Consider the following 19,353-nt stretch of genomic DNA (forward strand, 5'->3'; position numbering starts at 1 on the left):
TAAAAATGTGCACCCAATCTCTCATGAAGTCGGGAAATGTCACCCTAAGGACTGTCTCTATGAAGTGGTTGCACCCACATCTTGACTCATAATGTTTTTTTTTTGTTTTCAAATTTTTCTACTTTTTTGGGTATTTTTTGGCTTTCTAATTTTTTGGGGGGCTTTTTCAATATAGGAGAGATCTGACATATCTTAGATATAGCATTTAAAAGGGGCACAATAGACTCAGCTTGCTGCAAAATCCTAATGGGCCCTCTTCTAGTGCCAATTTTGTTGATGGCGAAAATGGGTTGCTTGCAATGCCCTTTCGCTCAACACAAAATACAATGTCAAATGTATCCTATTCTCTCTTGAATAAGGAAATCCCTAGTGCTATTGGGGCTGATCACGAGAGATAACCTCAAGGCTCATGTTGTTAGGTCTTGACTTGCTTAGGATAACTCAGCAATTGATGTGAATTGCTGGTAAACACAAGTGGACTTATGCATTTTACAAGCTGGCCTGCATTTGGCGGTATTTGGATTCTCGAACTAGGAAAAATAAACAACAAAAGATTTAGGGTTTATGGATCCTAAGGACAATGACAATAACTATTGGTGCTATAGTTACACAGATTTTGAATAAACTAGTTCTTGTTTAACCAGAGATAAACTCACAACTTCTACAGGAATAGTGCAAGCTCCAAAGGAGATGAAAGATTTTCAAACCACGAACATTCATCTAAATACCCAATTCTGGTGCAATCTAGAACAAACGCTCACAATTGAACTAAGAACAATAACAATAATGGGTTCAGACTAACCATGCATAGAGACCTACAATCATCAAGCCTTCAATGGTATGAACTCAAAATCAAATAAAATACCCTCACACTTCACCATTAAGATCATTGAACTTTAATTATCTAGATGGAGAGAGAAACCATGCAAACAAGTTTGGGCAAATGGCAAAACACCATATTTCAATGTTTTATTCATTTGCTCAAGTTGCCATTACAACAATTTTTGCCCAACAATCCTACTCTATTCTACTTCTAACTATTGCTAATTCTGACTGCTAGCCTATAAAAATCCTATCTAACTGTTCTAACCATTTACAATGAGAGAGACACTGGCCTTTTATAGTTTTTACATTCTGAATCAGTGGCCAGGATTGAATTCATCCAATGGCTTTGATTTGCCTTCTAGAAGCTCTAACAACTTTCTGATTAATGATCTCAACAACCATCAACCACCCTTTCAACTACTAGGATATTTTCAATTAATCTCACTAGAAGATAGAAATTTCACTGGGCTCGAGGCACAAAAGGGTAAATCAGGTAGCTGGGAAATAATTGAGTTGTGGTCCCCTTTTGAATTGCATTAAACTAGGCCCACAAGTACTCATTTTTAATAAAGCAATTGCTTTTACAATAAATTTACATGTTATTTCTAGTTGTTTATTTTTGCTTCTAGATGTCCTGTAGCATTCTGTATTTTGTCAATGCCTTCCAAGGCTCTAGGAATGACATCACTTTGGCCTTTTGCATTGTGGTGGTGGTCTTTGTTCATCCAACTCTACCCTGGGCTTTGCAGCTTGTAATTCATTGGCATTGTCCTATGGTAATAGCTATGATCTGGCATTGTGCATTTCCAACCCCGAGCTTGATCACGATTGTATTCTAAATCTGTGCGCTGGACTCCCTCTTTCAAGTCTTTCCAATGGCATTAATCTGCAAAAAGTGAGCTCAATTTGAATCCATTATCATTAACCATTTAAATAATTAGAGCTAGTATTATTAACCATGCAAATCATCATAATCCAAGCTATCAAAACCACAAATGAAATCTATGAAGTATAGCATTCTATCATTTCCTTGTACATTTTCCACTTAACATAGATCATAAGATTTCATTAGTTTTCACGTCTCAGGGAATTTGGGTCATCACAATTGCATTCGCAACAGCTCTGGCTTTTACTCATTAAAGAATTTATACCCCCAAAAGCTTAGCGACCCCTATTGAGATTATGTTCTCCTTTGAAATTTGCCACGTTCCCCTTTATTCCATCAGGCCAAGCTTTGTTTTTGTTTTTTAACAAGCCTTAATATCTTTGTTAATTCGATGATCTGGATATCTTTGATCCTTTTAAATTTTGGCCAAAAGAGTTTAATTGCATCTCCCCAATGCACCCCATGGGAATTACCACTAGCAAGAGCACTTAATCGTAAACGACCATTATCTTCCCAATATCTACAACAAAATAGGATGGACCATGAGAGTGCTTCATAAGGACATTTCAAGGCTGCCTTTGTAAAAGAACAAAATCCCACCCAAGTTCAATTCTCGAGAAGTACCGAGTAAAGAAAGCAACCCAACCACTTGGCCTCAATTACTTTGAACCAAGAGGAATGAAGATCGTTGGTATTAACAAATGGTATTCTGTATAGCGCCCATTTCCTTTCACTCTGGCATGACTGGATAGTTCTGCAACATTTCTTTCCTTTCTTGCAATGTGTCCTCCCTTAGCTCCAGGATATGCAATTTGTCTTTGTTTGCTTAAAACATCTTTCAAAAACATGCATATTTAAGGATGGCACATTACTAGTTTCTTTCAGTTATTTTTATATGCCAGATTTTGGCCATGTTTTTCCCTTAAGTCCCAGCCTGAGTCAAAAATTGGCTTGCCTCATTTTTCTCTAAGTCCCAGCCAGAGTCAAAATTCCTTGCCATGTTTTTCTCAGAGGCCCAGCCCAAGTCAAAAATCGGCTGCCCAAGCTTCTGCTGATCTTGACTCTAAACACTATGATTGAAATTATAAATACATCAAATGTATTAACCCCTCTTTGATCTGCAACTAGATTTTCATATTGGAAGGCCACAACTTTCTTGGTTCTTAAAAGTCAAGTTTTTACTAACTTGGTATTTACCTGCTAACATTGCTGACAAGTCATTTTATCATCATGGAAACATTTATACACTATTTAGCAACTACTAGAATAAAATATAGAGAATGCAATTTGCATGTATCAAGCTAAATTTTAGCATAACCGACATTCAACCAAATTGAGAGCCCTTCAAATCACTACATTATGCCACACCAAAAATTATTAGAGCACTTGAATGTAGCAACCATATCAAGCAGACAAATTAGGCTTCAATAAAGTAGAATGGAGTTAGGCATATATAAATTATTAATTCATTACCGAATTAGTTTAAATTCATCTTTCTAGTCTTACATACTGTTGTGACCTTTTTCACACATCGCCCCATTTGCAAATGGAGACCCTCTCTTTTCCTGGTTTCTAGGGTTTTTGTTAGTAGCTCGTGGCCTTCCGCTTCGGTTTTGTCCAGCCTCGCTCAATTTTGAATGGTTTGAGTCCTAAGGATGAGTTAGTTTTTGCAAACCATGTGATTCCAGAGTATGAACACCGCCAAAGTACTTAGAAAGGCCAAAGGACGAAGATCGCAATTGATTTGGACAAATTTGGACACCTTTCTATTTTTAGAAAGTTTGTTTTTTTGCTTTTTCCTATTTTTTAGGAAGTTTCGTTTTTGGCATTTTTAGCCCGATCCCTGATATGGCTATTTTTAGAAAGTTTTTCCTATTTTTTAGGGATGTCTTCTTTTTGCTTTTTCAGAATGGGAATCTAGGGTTTGCGCTGACACCACTGACCTGCTTCGACCGAGACCCAAAATTTCCAAGTTTTGACCTAAAAAGCTAGTTCCCTACATTTTAGGGGTCATATTGCTTCAGATGGTTTGCCTAAGTATGGATTTCAAATTTCAAGTTAATCTGGTTAAATTTGGTTAAAATGTGAAATTTTGAAATTTTTCAAATTTTTTCTAAGTATGGCTAATGGATAAGGTTAGGTTGAGTGTCAAGACAGGTGTTCAAAAAGGTCCGCCCAAGCAAAGGTCCGCTATGATGAAGGGAAACCAAAAGTCCGCCATGCCTTGTGGAGTGGGAAAAGTCCGCCATGTTGAACACTTAAAACTCCGCCATGCATGTTGAAGGAGATACCTTAAAACTCCGCCCTCCTTGATGTCCTTCCTAAACTCCGCCCAAGGAAATAGATGCAACGTTGAAGACCTTCAAAAGTCCGCCATGTGGGAGCCTTCCTAAACTCCGCGTCTACCATGTTGAACACTTAAAACTCCGCCATGCATGTTGAAGGAGATACCTTAAAACTCCGCCCTATGCTTTAGGTAGGGCCCCCCCCTTCAAAGTCTGCCAAGGAGAGGTCATAAAACTCCGCCCAAAATGGAGGGGCCATCAAAGTCCACCCCATACCTTGAGGAGCTAATCTAAAACTCTGCCCTTGGTGATAGACCAAAGTTCACCCTCCATGACGCCTTCAAAGTCTGCCTTGGTAGCCATAACTCCGACCATGTTGAGTGTAGGAGGTGTTCAAAAAGTCCGCTCAACCATGACCAAGCTAGAGAGGTGTCCAAAGTCCGCCATAGGTTGAGATCACTCCAAAGTCCACCCTAGGAGATGCATCAAAAGTCCACCCAAGTTTGATGGATAAGATGGTGGGGTCAAGAAAGTCTGCCCTCATGAGAAATTGAAGCCCAAGCAAAGTCCGCCTTGGTGGAGGTAGCATCTAACTCTGCCCTATGCCTTAGTAGAAAGGCCGCCCATGAAGAGAGTTATAAAATGTCCGCCCAAACATGAAGGTGAGCCTTCAAAAGTCCGCCCAAACATGAAGGTCAAACAAAGTCAATAGAATTTTGAGTGATGTCATCAAATCTCCCAAGAAAATCGAACTCTTAATCGAATTAGAAAGTTGAACAAAAGGAGATTTCAAAGATTATTAAATTGGAAAGTCAAAATTAAAATTGGAAAGAAGATATTTTGCAAAATCAAGAGGATTTTCGAACTAAGTTCTAAATTAGAAACTTTGGAAGATATTCCTTTAATGAGCCTAGTTCGAATTAACCAACTAAAACAAATTAGAAACTTGCATGATTGAAGGATTTTCGAACTAAAGAAGATGACAATACTTTCCCAAAATGCGAGTTAGATTTAGAAATATGAGTTGGAGGATTTTGCGTGTTTCTAATTCGCAATTCAACTTTATTTACAAATACTTCATTTGTAACTTTATTTTTACACACCAAGAAGTTCGAAGTTCTTGAGGAGAGCATAGTAAAGTGTTGGCAGTTTGGAATTCATCTGGAGAAAATTTTGATATTGCTGGAAGTTTGACGAACTTCGTGACGAAAGATTCACAGATATTTTAGTGAAGCCAGCTGGTATAAGAAAGAATAGCTAATCCTTGCTGAGTGTTCTAAAGAATTTTCCAGCCTTACTTCAATCTATTCGAAGGTGAAGTTGAATTTATGATGCAAATTTGTGTATTTTTTGAGTTTTTTTCAGAGTTATGAAAAATGATTTTTAGTGGATTTATTTGAATTTCTAGTGGAGGAAAATCATTTTTTTTTACTAAGTATAAGAGAGTTTTAGAGTTATAACACTTGGTGTTGATTTATGATCACAACCATCCTTGAGATTTAAGGGTTTATAGATGAAAATTCAGTTTTTTTTTGGCTAAGTATGAGAATAAAATGAAATTTTCAAACACTTAGCCATTCGCAGCCCCCTTTATTTTATTCAATTTGTGAATCAATTCCTAACTTAGGTTTCATTGTCTAGTTGCAGATTTTAGGCACTATGAAATTTCAAGTGGATAAAGACGCTCCTCCTGAGTCAAGGATGACTTCGAAGTGGAAAAATGTTAGCGACACCAACCTCAGACACATCAATTTGAGGGAATTTAAGAAGCGAATGTTTGGTCTGGACAACCTTTTGCCTACCACAACCGCACGAAAGATAATGAAGACTGGCATCGTGCATGCTGCTGGTTTTCTCCCCGCCATGCAATGCACTAAATTAGTAGTTGAATGTGCTAAGCATTACAACCCCACCCGTAAAGACATTGTTGCACCTGATGGAAGAGTGTTGGTGAACATCAGTGATGAGGCCATCAAAGAGGCCTTCAGGATCCCAGAATATCACAACACGATGTATGTGACAAAGGACGAAGCTGATAGCATGTATCAGGAGCACTTGGAGGAGTATGACGCCATCGTCAACCATTCTTGGCTAGACAAACCAAGGAAAGGCACCTCCAAACTTCAGAGGAAGAGCTTAGTGAGAGCATACTTCAAGGAAGACATTGGAGACATGATCGTTCTACTGAATAGAATAATCGGAAATCCTCAAGGTGCTCCATTCGAGCCTTGGATGTATTATTTCATTAATGAAATAATGAATGGAGTAAAGATGATAGACTGGGCCAGGATGATTAGTGACAACCTAGACAGCCAGCTAAGGAACCTAGAAGCGAATAGGACCTTCTTCATGAGCTCATACCTGTTTTATTCCTTGGCCAGAACCTACAGATACAGAGGTCTCACTTGCAGAGGAGAAGTACGGAACAAAGAGAACCAGTTTCCAGTGTATGATTGCTATCCCCAGCTCCACATGGAAGAGAAGTTCCATTTTAAAAGAGTGAATGATACCTTCCTCGTGCACATCACGCGGACGTTGCAAACTGGACTGCACCAGAGACTCTCTCAAGAGTCTATGGACTTCATCAGTCGATTCGGGTATTGGTATATCCAATATCCAAAGTTCACTTACCTTAGAATTCAGGGATTCTCGGGATCTCCCTACAAGCTTCCAGCTTACCCTACCAATCGAGTTGTGTTACTCGAGGTTGTAAGGCAATTGGAGGGGTATATGGTGATTCAAAGGGATAAACAGAAGAAGGCAGGAACTTCCTCTCTTACAATTGGTAATGGGCTGGAAACATGTCCATCGTCACAAGCTGCTGCGACTACTGAGAAGGAGCTGGCCTGGTATCCCCTTTATCAGTACAAGGCAAGAAGGAATTTTGATCCATTCCACAAAATAAAAAAGGTCGAAGGAATGACATTTGAACATAGGGCTGATCTAGAAGATTATTAGGCTAACGCAGCTGATAGTTTCGAGATCAGGAAGAGATTTTGGTCGAGAATTCCTTTGAGCATGGTAAGAGCAACAAAGGTATTCAAAGTCGCTGACCAAGTAGAGGATAGCCTTGAGCTTCAGCAGCCGGGCTTTGAAAAGATGAAGAATGAACCACTAGTTTTGATAGATTGGGCAGAGGGAGAGAAATCCGATCTAGCAGACCTCATGAGGACGGTGGTTGAGTATTCTAGGTGGTGGACATCTAAAAGGACAAGGCAATTAAAGTCCAAAGGTGTGGCCTTGACCTATGAATTGATGCGAGTGGATGACTCTTTGTCCTCCAATCCTTGTATCTCTGCAGGTAATGCCCGAAATCCAGAAAGTGTTGAGTCTCGGAAGAGGAAGGAGTTAGTTGGAAGCTCCGTAAAGGTCACAGGAAAGAAGATTGTAGGGGAAAGAAAGGAGCCCAGCGAAGGCCAGTCCATCCTTTGTGCCGCTTCTATCGTACTTGATTAGAATGCAGTTGCGGAGCAGGAGATGAACATATGCATGGTTAATGATGAAGTAAGAGTGCCTTGTCCTTCGATTGAGGAAGTAATGAAGGAAGTTGTCCAAAGTCCGGACAGAGAGAAAATTGAAACGCCTACATCTCCCATAGTCTTCTTGGATGGTATAGCTACTAATCCAAGAAGGACAGATGATGGGTTTGACCAGAATACCGTAGAGCAATCAACTATCCCCGATTGGCTAAGGGAAAGAATAAAGGCTAAGGTCCCCAAGGAGGCCTGTTCTGAAGAAATCACAGCAACATTTCTGGAGAAGGTAAATGAGCCAGTTATAGCTAAACCATCTAAGCCCGCCAAAAAGTTTTCTTTAATCCAAAGAGACGGTGCAGGATTCAGGACAGTCCAGATAGCGGTGCCTAAAGAAGGAAAAACTAGGGACAACGTCGCCGCAGATGATTACAAGATCACCATCATAGAGATGGGTAAGCCCACCCAAGACCAAGAGGTCTAGTATTTTGATGACTCTTGTAATGCTCTGAAAGCAAGTTTAGCTTAGGAGAAAGAAAAGAGAAAGAAGGTTGAAGAAGAAAACTAGCAGTGGAGAAAGTATGTTCTCCTGAAGGTTATCCAAGGGTTGTCGAAGAGAAGTCTAGTGGATGCAGGTGTCATACAGGCCAGAGATAGGTATGACTTCAACACCTGGTATTATGCCTTGGTCACCCAGATTGAAGTTTTGAAGAAATCCGAGACCAAGTGCTTCGAGACAGAGGAGAGTGTCAGGGAGATCTTGAGCAAGGTGTTTCATGTAGCATCTGAGATCTGGAAGAAAGAGAGTATAAGGGAGAAGCATTTGCAGGCAGAGAACCTGAGAGCCAGGATTCAATCAAGCTTCTTCAAGGATTCAGGGATGATTGACAAAGGCGATCTTTCGAAGATTACAAACCTTCTCTTCATCGATGAAAACTTTCTTGCCCAAGCAGTTGAGTGGTGTTGACGTGTATTTTGTACACAGCCAAACACAAAATAAAATACCCAAATGGTACCTTATCCTCTCTTGAATAAAGCCTCTGAATGCTGAAGATATCGCGAAAAGGATCAATCAGGATGACTTCAAGGTTCTTCGTTGCAGGATCTCTACGTGTGGATAAGCACCAGTGGTATGATGTGATTTGCTGGAATCACAAGGGGACTTACACTTGATGACTGAACGTCTGATTTGCTGGAATCATGAGTTCTATTTACTAACTGGAAGACAAACAAATGGCAAAAGATGCAAGGTTCAGGAAGTCTACTCTACTACCTAGAATGCGAGAAGATGGATGAATGACTAGGTGGAGTCCTACTGGGCTGGGTCTCACCATCAGGCTGAACAATTCAACACCAACTCAGTGCGATCTTCTAAGGGATGCTTCCAATATGTTCAAATCGTACACCATCTGACACTGATCACCATTCAAGATAATGCATGAAACAATAGATGTGTAACGACTTAAGATTAAGTTCATTTTATTCCAATTGACCACACAAGGCGCACTTACCATCAGCAAGAGGCTAGTCGTTTGGATTAGACGGATTCCACACAGGTGCATTCAACAATTTCCTTCATTCAATCTAATCATCTACCATCTAGAATTGAAGATTCAACAAGAAACCATGCATATTGCAAGAAACGACACACTTCACCATTACTTCAATGAAAATGGAGTTTATTTACAATCAATGGCAACAATTTCTTGCCTTGTCCTCCTATTCTACTCTAATTGCTATTCTATCAACTGATTACTCACCTTCTAACTATTGACTAACTATTTTCTATTATTCACTCACTACTTTCAATTAGCCTTTACAAATGAAGAGTTGGGGCTTATATAGTGCCCTTAATACAATTCAATGGCTAAGATCAATTTGAGATCAATGACCAAGATTCTACAATGAAAACCCTAATTAGGGTTTGTTACAACAAACTCAATTATGACCAATGAAATAATTGTATTAATTGGACACATGTCTTCTCTAGCATATTCGACCAATGGATAGCTGGGGTAGGTACATCGAAGTTTGTGCCACCTTTAATGAGTCAGGTACATTGAATCTGGACATGCTGAGGTGGACCAATCCGACTGGAGGAGTGATGACTAGGATGCCACCTTGTCTAACTCTTGGTTGATGCTCAATTTGGTGATGCTTTCCTTCAAATGCTGGACTGGAAGATAGATGGAGAAGGTCGCCCTTAATGATGCTAGACGGGAGGAGGTCGTCCTTGTCCTGACTTAATCTTCTTTGATGAGGGTCCCCCAAGTAGTTGATCCTCCGGCTTTAGGGGTCACCACTTGATACCTACACACAATTTCAAAAATTAGTCTCTATATCTTAAAGTGTAGATATCAAGATTCTTCACAAGGAAGATTTAAGATATTAATTTAAGAATGATAAATCTAGAATCCTTCATTTCTCTATTAATAAATCAATAAAATTCTCAAGTTTTAGACCCTTTCAAAAAATGCTTATTAAAACAAGCCTTGACAAGGAATATCAAAACGAGTCCATACCTTCTCTTGAGTACTAAACTCTAAGACCTTTGAAAATGATGCAAGAAAAATGGATTTTGCTAGGCAAGGTTTAAATCATAGTCCTCTCTTGGATGAATTACGCCTCCCTTAGCCTCCAAAAGAGCTTCACCCCACTTAGCCTTCAACACTTAGCAAAATTTCGCCTCCAATCTGCTAGATTTCGCTCCTCAATTTGCTCTTCAATTTCGCACTTAGAAGGAATAAATGAATGATTTGAAATGTGAAGCAACACTCCTCCATTATATAGAGTGCTCACCCTACTCCCTTCAAGGCCGACTTGGCAAAAAAGGGGTAAAATATAAATAAAATCTCTAAAAAAGGGTGGCCGACTTGCCTATAAAAGCAAAGCAATTCCCTTGAGCGCTCATTTTAAATTTAAAAAAATTAATTTTAATCCTCCAAGAGTAAAATTTTGATTATTTCAAGGCTTAAAATTAATTTATTAAATGCAAAATGCTTTTAAATTAATGCGAATTTAAATTTAATTTTCCAAATGTCTCAAATTTAGCAATTTTCGTGATTTAGTGCAAACTAGAGAATATCAATTTTTGATCAAGGCCTCAATGAAGCTTGCTAATGATTTTGCCCTAGACCCTCTCCAAGGGTCAGGAGCAATTTTCCAAATTTAATATTTCATACCTTGACTTTAAAATCTCCTGGAGGGTGAATTCACATCCAGTTAAGGTCTTGCATTTCAAATTTTGGTATTCTGCATGAGGAATTTAGGTGGAAATGCGGATTTCGCCTTCGACCCTCTGGAAGGGTCAGGAGCGATTTTCTCATTTTAGGCTATAATCCACCTTAGCTTGATTGTTGAACTCTCCCAACGCAATTTCCAAGATCCATTTCCTTGCACCACTGAGTTATTTCATCAAAATCTTGAAGGAAATAATGCTTTTAGAGGAATTTCGCCCTAGACCCTCTGGAAGGGTCAAGAGCGACTTTCATAATTTGGCTCAAAATTGACATTTTTCAAAGTTCAAAATCTCTTCAAGGCATCTCAAATAGGTCTTCTCACTGATTTCTAGACTTAGTTCTATCCAACTTAGGAGAAAAAGTGTGATTTTGGTGTTTTTCGCCCTGGACCCTCTCCAAGGGTCAGGAGCGACTTTTTCTCCTTAGGCTTACTCCTTCATCAGCTTCTCTCGAATATTTCATTCATCGCTAGGTAATGTCCTTCCTCATCCACTCATTCAAACTTGTTTTGTTTCTGCAGGGCAAAGTGGAGGTTTTTCAAATTTTCGCCCTGGGCCTTCTGCAAGGGTTAGGAGCGACTTTTCTTCTCCTGGCCTAGAATCATCAAGTTTTGAAGCAAACCACTACTCATCATGATCTTAAAGGGCATCTTTACCTTAGTGCATCCTTGCCTTAGCAAAACTTCAAAGAAATAGGTAGATTTTGTGATTTTCGCCCTGGGCCTTTTGCAAGGGTCAGGAGCGACTTTTGAATTTTGAACACATTCCTTCTTTCTTTTATCTTCAAATCACTTCTACATATCACGTCCTTCTCCCATCCAAGCCATGAAAACCAAAATCTCATCTTGAAGTGCAAGAAAATAGGAGGATTTAGAAATTTCGCCCTCGGCCTTCTGCAAGGGTCAGGAGCGATTTTCATAATTGCCTTCAAAACTTTTACTCTCAACAATCCTTTTTCACTTCAAGGTAATTCAAACATCATTTCAACCCTATTCCTTGGCTTAGCTTCGCTCAAACTTTGGAGGAAAAGTCATGTTTTAGGATTTTTGCCTTGGGCCCTCTGGAAGGGTCAGGAGCGATTTTCCTTTTCTAGGCTAGGTTGCTTCCTGTTAACCATCCAAATTATCTTCAAAGAATAAAACATACTCCTTCACACCCACTCCAACCATAAAAATGTTTTGATCTTGCAAGAGTCAAGTGTTTTTAGAGAATTTCGCCCTGGACCCTCTGGAAGGGTCAGGGGCGAAATTGCCTTCCTTGTCCAAAATTCTTCATTTTGCATGTTTCCAAGTCTTCAAATGTATCAAACGACGTCCAATCTTCATTCCCAGAGACCCTGCACATAAAAAAGTTAGCCAAAATTAGTGACGAATAAGCTCAAATAAGATTTTCGCTCTAGACCCTCTGGAAGGGTCAGGAGCGAAATCTTTATTCCAGAATAAACTGCTCAATGTTCAAGTTTCAAACGACTTCACAAGGCAAAATTAGATGGTTTTCCAAGTTAGGAACAAGTTTTCAAGCTCAAACAAGGTGGCAAATGAATTTTATAATGAATTTCGCTCTGGACCCTCTAGAAGGGTCAGGAGCGAAATTCCTCTTCCAGGCTAGAATCCATCATTTTTTCAAGGTTTTCAAACATTTCCAATTTTCCCTTCAAAATGCCTTGCAAGTCAAAATTTGGTCAAATAAGGCAAGAAATAAATCCTAGGTTGATTCTCGCCCTAGATCCTCTGGAAGGGGGAGGAGCGAAAATTCGCTTTGGACCCTTTGGAAGGGTCAGGAGCGAAATTTGACCTTTTGAACTCTCCGTCAAGATCATTTTATGGAATATAACATTTAAGTATAAGAACTTTCTTATACTTTAAGTTATATTCCATATATACTTTCAGGATGTTTGAGAGTGGTTTCAGACCTCCAGGAGCTATATTGCAAAATCTAGTTTTTGGAGGATTTTCAGTTTTCCAGACTTAGTCAAATTTCAGGATCAGGACTTTCCAGACTTAGCCAAATTTCAGGATCAGGACATTCCAAACTTCATCACTCACCAACTTGACCTAACTCAAGCAGAACCTGCTATCCAAGTGATCCCCTTGGCGACCCTCAAAAGTTAAAGGCTAACAAACAAAACCCTAAAAGACCTAGAAAACAAACCCTAGAAAGCAAAAAGCAAGGGTCCCCATTTGCAATGGGGCGATGTGTGAAATGGTCACAACAAGTGGGAAAGCATCCTCGCCACATGTACCGATGATGTGGACATCCTCGACTTCCAGATTAGCAGTTTGCCAAGTGTCACTATGGAGGAGGTCAGGCTTATTGTGTCCAGGTACATCGAATCTGCAAAAGAGGAAAGTGGACGCTCACCTCAGTGAGATTAGCAACTGTGCCACATGTCACTTTCTTATTCATTCAAGCTGATAGTGTTTTGGGAAACCCTAATTAGGGTTTATTGCTTTCAATCTTGGCCCTTGATCACTGTTCGATCTCGGCCGTTCATTTATTTTTGAAAAACTATGTAAGGTTACCTCCTCTCATTTGGAGAGTTTTTAATGTATTGTTGCGTAAGGTCATTTCCAGATAATATATTGCATGTGCGCTTTCTCTTAAGGCTTTGTAATCCCTATTGTTTGAATGATTTGCATGGTTTCAATTTTCTCAACACTTAGTTAAAGTTAATTTAGATTTGCTTTCATTGTTGTTAATTTGAATGAAAGATTTGATAAGTGTCAATCGATGGTGTATCTCCGCTCATACTTTTGGTGAATGGATGATTTCCATTTCACCATGCAAAGTTAGTCTGAGCCCATCCTCTGTGCATCCCAATATCTTAATCATAAGTACAATCCATTGAAGATTGCACCGGCTTTGTGTAGTTGTCCCTAGTGTGGCGAAGCAAAGTTTGGTTTCCCGAGAGCACCTAGTTGATACCGTCTCCGGAGTTTGTAGGATTAGATTAGCTTTCCTAAACCCTATCTCTTTTCTCCTTTCTTGAAAGTCTAAACCCCGAAAATCAAAAAAAAAAGGGCCTAAAATTGCTAAATCCGTCCAAGTCCAGCAGTTCAAAGATAGTTGTTAAACGTAAGTCCCCCTTGAGATTTTCAGCATACACTACCCAAGAAGCCATTCCACTAAAGTTGCTTGTTTGCACATATAGACCTTGGAATCAGTAGTGATTTTTCAGGAGAGGATAGAATACCTTCGGGTATCCTATTCTAATGTTTGGTAGATGATAAAACAGACACCAACACATACAAGCGAGAGAGAGAGAGAGAGAGAGAGAGAGAGAGAGATGCAAGTCATTGTACAAAGCACACATTACCTAGGACGTCTTCCCTGAAGAAGGGCAGAGCATTTGGTTCCTTCCCTTGCTAGAAAAGAAGGTAAGCATGCGTCTTTTAAAAGATGCCAGAAAACTGTTGTGCTTGACCCTGACAAAATGGCCTGCATAGAGATTTTCAACAAAAACAAACTAAATTTCATTCAACTATAAGAAATAGTTTAGATCAAATGCAACCATAATAAAAGTAACAATTTCATCCCAGCATATTTTAAAGGAAGAATATTCTATCCTGTCATTTATTTTATTTTTGAAAAGGTATAATATCATAGTGAAATGGTAAAAAGTGGGTTACAGAGCAGATTCCTGAAATAACAAAATTCAGCCAATTGCCATTGATCATCAGATAGATATTTATTACATTGAAATGAAAGAATGCAAACTTGTAATTTTTTAATATAATTCTGGAGTCACATTTGCAAAATAAAATAGTAGTTTCATTAATAATATTTTCTAAGGCTCTAACATTCCTATTTACTATTCTGTTCATTATGAACATCAGAAATAAACTCCTAACTGCCATTACAACTATTTTCATGTGTATATTTAGTTGCTGTTTTAATACCCCTAGCATATTTATATGTGTTCCATACTTTTTGCAGACAAAGTATACACAAAACCATAGTGAAAATTTCGATATCATTACACATAAGTGGTAAAGCTCCCTGTGCAGGATTAACAGAATTATTTTCCCCATTTGTCATCATGACTTACCAATTTGGGATGACAGGGGTTGCATGGGGTCTATAAACAGGAACAGGGCATGCAAAGCCTCTTATGATTCAGTTGAGGTATCAACATGAGTGGTGTGCCTTTTAGGATGTGTTCCAAGCTCCAAATACTCCTGGACCAATCCAGAATCCTTCTCTTAGAATTTTAGAGACTAAAAATTTCTCAATGGCCTATGGCCTCTACTGATGTTGCTCAATAACATTGTCTGAACATTTAATACACTTTTCCATGGTAACCATCCATTTTGTTGCTTTTTATGTAGAAGCCTTGTCAGACAGATCTCCAGTAGAGATTGTGAATTCATCTCATCGAAGTGTTTAATAATTGTCTGCAAAGTAGCTGTCATATCATGTATAGCAGCAAACAATGTGATTTCCACACTTGCAGGCTTCAGCATATTTGTCAGCAAATCACTAGCTCTCCTGAGGATTATAGCTATGGGCTTGGATTTTTGTCCATCCTAAGATTGGTATTCCAAGGGAAATACTGGGAAGCCTCAGGTTGTGAGTCTAGAGAGAAGCTGGTTCGCGAAAAAGATTATACCAATTTGTAAAGGAGTGCAGTGGGTCTAGGAAGATGCATCTCACACAGGGACATGTAACCTGCCCACCAAGGCCATCCTAGACATTTCAGGGAGTGAAGGGACATGTTTGGGATGTCATCCGCACATTGCCTTCTTTTCAAATAAAATTCTCACATCCTAAGAATGTTTCAGGATTATTTCGACATTCATAGGATCTATCCTACTTAGGGGGGTTGATTGGGATGTCTGGAGGTACCCATCCCTGAGACATTGAGGGAAATTCTTCATCCACTGGAAGCATACAAGGGACAGCTTAACATCCCCTATGTAACCTTTCTTTAGAAATACCATATTTATAAAAAGTTAAAAGAAAAGTGTCATATTTTCAAATGTCTTCTTTCCTGACAATGAAATATTCATATGTACAATTTCACATTCATTTTTTTGTGTTCACTCATACTTCAATTTTCAATGGTCTGTATTCTGTCATAAATGCTATTATTATTTGAATTTCAGCTATGCAGATTGTTTAATACATTTAAAAGTTTATTATAAAATTGTAATGTTGTAAATATATTATAAAAATCATCCCCAAAATGTGAGATACTTTGTTGTCCCACAACGACACACCTACAACCACCCTGTACCCCTATCCCAGAAAATAAAATAAACATTGATCGAAACAATAGCTAAGGATGACCTACCTTTAGCATTCATTTACTAGAACTATGCAATAAAGCATACTTCAGAAAAAGGTTGTAGCCTAGAGTAAATGGGAGGTGGATTAATGTTGTGTTGCCCACACAAACCCTGTCTCCGACAAGGACCCCCTGTTGTGCCTTGCACACACTCCCTGTCTCCAACAGGGACTCCCTCTTCTTCTTTTTGCCTTGCTAGCAGGAGAGAGAGAACCTAGAGCTGAAATATGATGAGAGCAGGGTGAGTGTGCCTATGAATCTGAATCTGAAGACAAAACTTCTAAACTTTGCCAGTCCAAACTTCGGTATTTGCACACAGATTTGAATAAGCCTGTTACTGTTTAGGTTCCCAATACCAAAGTTTTTGCCAGACTTTTCCAATTTCTGAAAAGAAAAGGCAAGTGTTAAGTGAAATGGTCCCAAAATTCAGTATAAGCAGCCAAAAATGAAATAGGACGATGTTCCTATTAACCATCCAAATGCCTAGCTTTTTACCGAACTTTTTTGGATTTGAAAACCAAAGTCGAAATAAAGTTCTAATCACTCCAAAGTCAACCTTGGCACCGAAGTGGTAAAAATCATTTATTCCTAAAGGATATCTTCATACCAAACTTTGTTCAAGCATTGAAAATAACTTCAAAGTTAGGAGAAAGGGAACTAAAACGATGAAACCTCTTACTCCCAATGTCTTGGCAAACACCGAAAAATATGCCAAAATTTCCCCTAGAAGCATTTGAAAGTCAAAATTCTAAAAATACGCCAGATATAAAAATCGCTTAATCCATTTATCTTTCCATCTGCTGAGATTTTGGCCGAACTGGCTAGGTGTAAAGTAAGGGTAAGCTCATTCTCGGAGCTTTTAGTCCCAGCATTCTTCCAAACACCAAAATGATTGCCGAACTTCATCGTAAGCCTTGAAAAGTCAAATTTTAAAACGCCTAAACAAAGTTCGGTCTTAGCAAGTCAAAACAGCTCAAGACGATTTTCTTGAAACTCTTCCAGGTACCAATAAAAACACCGAACTTTATTAAAACAAAGTTTTGATAGCGTCTCAAGCTAAAAAAAAGCTCCCAAACTCAGCGTTTTCCAATGAATTGAAGTAAACTCATTCCTCTTTGCGTTCTTTTCACCGAGCTTTATGTCAAGGTTTGTTTTTAAATCTCTGTTAAATGAATGGGTGTCAAGTCTTAGTCAATCCCAATCGAACCAAAGAAAGAGATTAAGAAGATCAAAACGCAACTAACATGAAGACTCTATACAAATGCCCTTAAAATACAATCTCGAATACTTTGTACCAACTAGTATGCACCCTCAGTTCTAGTCTCTATAGATTTTGATTCTACAACCCTCTAGCATTCATATTTGTCTTTCCAAAATTATTAAAATGTAAATGGTACTTTGTTTTTGTGAGAATTTGCCTATAGCAACCTAAGATCAATAACAGATTGGTACAATCTAAGTCTCACTGGAGCCATGCACAAATTTGTACAATCGAAGTCTCAATAGGAGGGATGCACCAAGTCTCACAAGATATTTCCGAATCTGCTAAGTATAGGAAGATTACATCCAATATGTCATCAATGACAAAGCACAAAGAGGTGTGGCACTTTATTTTAGTGTGTTACAACATAGCTCGTGCAAGAGAATACAACATGACAGTGCAAATCTAGAAACATGAAGATGATGCCACCAAAAAAGATGCCCCATAGAAGATCACAGAAGAAGATGCCTCTGATTGGTATGTTGCCAAGAAAAATGTAGGAGCAAACTGACACCCCTTGGTTGTAGGTTGGAGGATGTTGCAATACAGGTATGATAGGTGGACAAGAAAAAAAATGTTCCCAATTTTGCTTATTATGAGTAATTTTGTTTATAAAAAAACTTAATTAAAAGCTTAATTAAAAACATTTTATTAAAAAGCATGATAAACTTTATTAAAAAGTTAATAAAGAAAAAAAAAATTAATTTTTGAAAAAAAAATATTTAAAAAAACAAAGAAAAAAAACATATTCATTTTTTGTTTTAAATTTCATGGAAGAACTTTTATTTAAATAATAATTTTTATTTTTTTTCAAAAAAAGCTTTATTAAAAAACTGTTAATAACATTTTATTTCATAAAAAACTAAATAATAAAAAAATATTATTAAAGTTTATTAAAAAAATAATTTGAAGTTTTTATTAAAAAAACTTATTAAAAAGAACTATTAATTTTATTTTTTTAAAACAGGCCCACTTCAAATTGCTCTAGATTTGGCCTCCGGTGTTGGCTTTGAACGAAACAAAAGGTGATTCTGACTTGTTGTCCTCATTTTTGGATTTTCAAAAATGGGACAATCCCTACAAATTTTTGCTCAAAATGTGTCATTTTTGTTTCCAAGGCACATTTTATGAGGTGCAAAACTCACATTTGTTAGTGTCAAATCATCAAGGGTTGTCTTTGCCATCGTTGTCCAAGTTTTGGTGAGTTTTGGCCTTCATTTCCCTAGCTTTCTGTGCAATTTCGGGTTTCAAAGCAATACTTGCAAGTTGGAGATTTTTTTGTAAGGCATGCTTTTTCAAGCAAAATTTTTGCTCCTTTCTGAACTAGACTAATCTTCGGTTCATCCTTGATCCACGTTTCAAATTTAATCGCGTTCTAAGTTCGTTTGCTTGGTTTTTCTTCAAAATCGAGGTTTTTCCTCTGAACGGCGAGTGGGAAATTTTCCTTCTTTTGCAAGTAAAGAGATCTTTTTGTTTTTAAGTTGTAGGGAATTTTTCAAGCAATTACAAGTGAAATTTTATAAAGGATGTGTAAGTTGTAATTTTCTTTTTCTTTTTCATTTCCCTTGTGTCTTTTAAATTGTTTTGTAGGAACTTTTTAGTCAAACTGCAAGTGAATTTAAAAATACAAGTTTATGAGAACTTGTAAGTTCTCTTAAAAGATCCTACTTTCTTTATTTTAAACTTGTAATAGGGATTTTAAAACCCAATTACAAGTGTTTATGTGTTTTTATATTTTATGTGCTTTTGGTTGCTAAAAACCCGATTTTGGAAGATTGAATGAAAAGTGTGTTTTGAAGAAACACATAGTAGGGTTTTTATAACCCGATTGCATCTCTTTATTTCTATTTTGCCCTTGCATTTGCCCAAAATCGAACTTGTAGTTCTTAGTCTAAAACCCAAACTAAGTGAGATTTCCAAATGAAACTAAGAGGGAGGCGTATTCTAAGAGCTTCCCATGCCGTTTTTTCTCCACTATTTTGGCAAATATTACCACGTTTTCAGCTATGTGGTGATTGGCATTCAAAGCTACTTGTTTTATGTAAAGAAGGAAACATTTTTCTTCAACATATTCTGCAAAACGTGTCATCTTTTCATG

At 38.0% G+C, this 19,353-nt stretch overlaps 1 protein-coding gene across 10 annotated transcripts in view; it reads right to left on the reverse strand.

Annotated features, from left to right (window-relative positions):
* Positions 1-19,353, reverse strand: part of LOC131034615 (uncharacterized) — a 226,015-nt gene that overhangs the window by 7,677 nt on the left and 198,985 nt on the right. For all 10 annotated transcript variants that reach the window (XM_057966209.2, XM_057966164.2, XM_057966218.2 and 7 more), the window contains one exon: positions 14,024-14,145. In XM_057966209.2, the coding sequence (XP_057822192.1) occupies positions 14,024-14,145 (122 nt within the window). The remainder of the gene's footprint in view (positions 1-14,023; positions 14,146-19,353) is intronic.

The sequence above is a fragment of the Cryptomeria japonica genome, chromosome 5 (genome assembly GCF_030272615.1).
Source record: "Cryptomeria japonica chromosome 5, Sugi_1.0, whole genome shotgun sequence".
Taxonomy (NCBI): domain Eukaryota; kingdom Viridiplantae; phylum Streptophyta; class Pinopsida; order Cupressales; family Cupressaceae; genus Cryptomeria; species Cryptomeria japonica.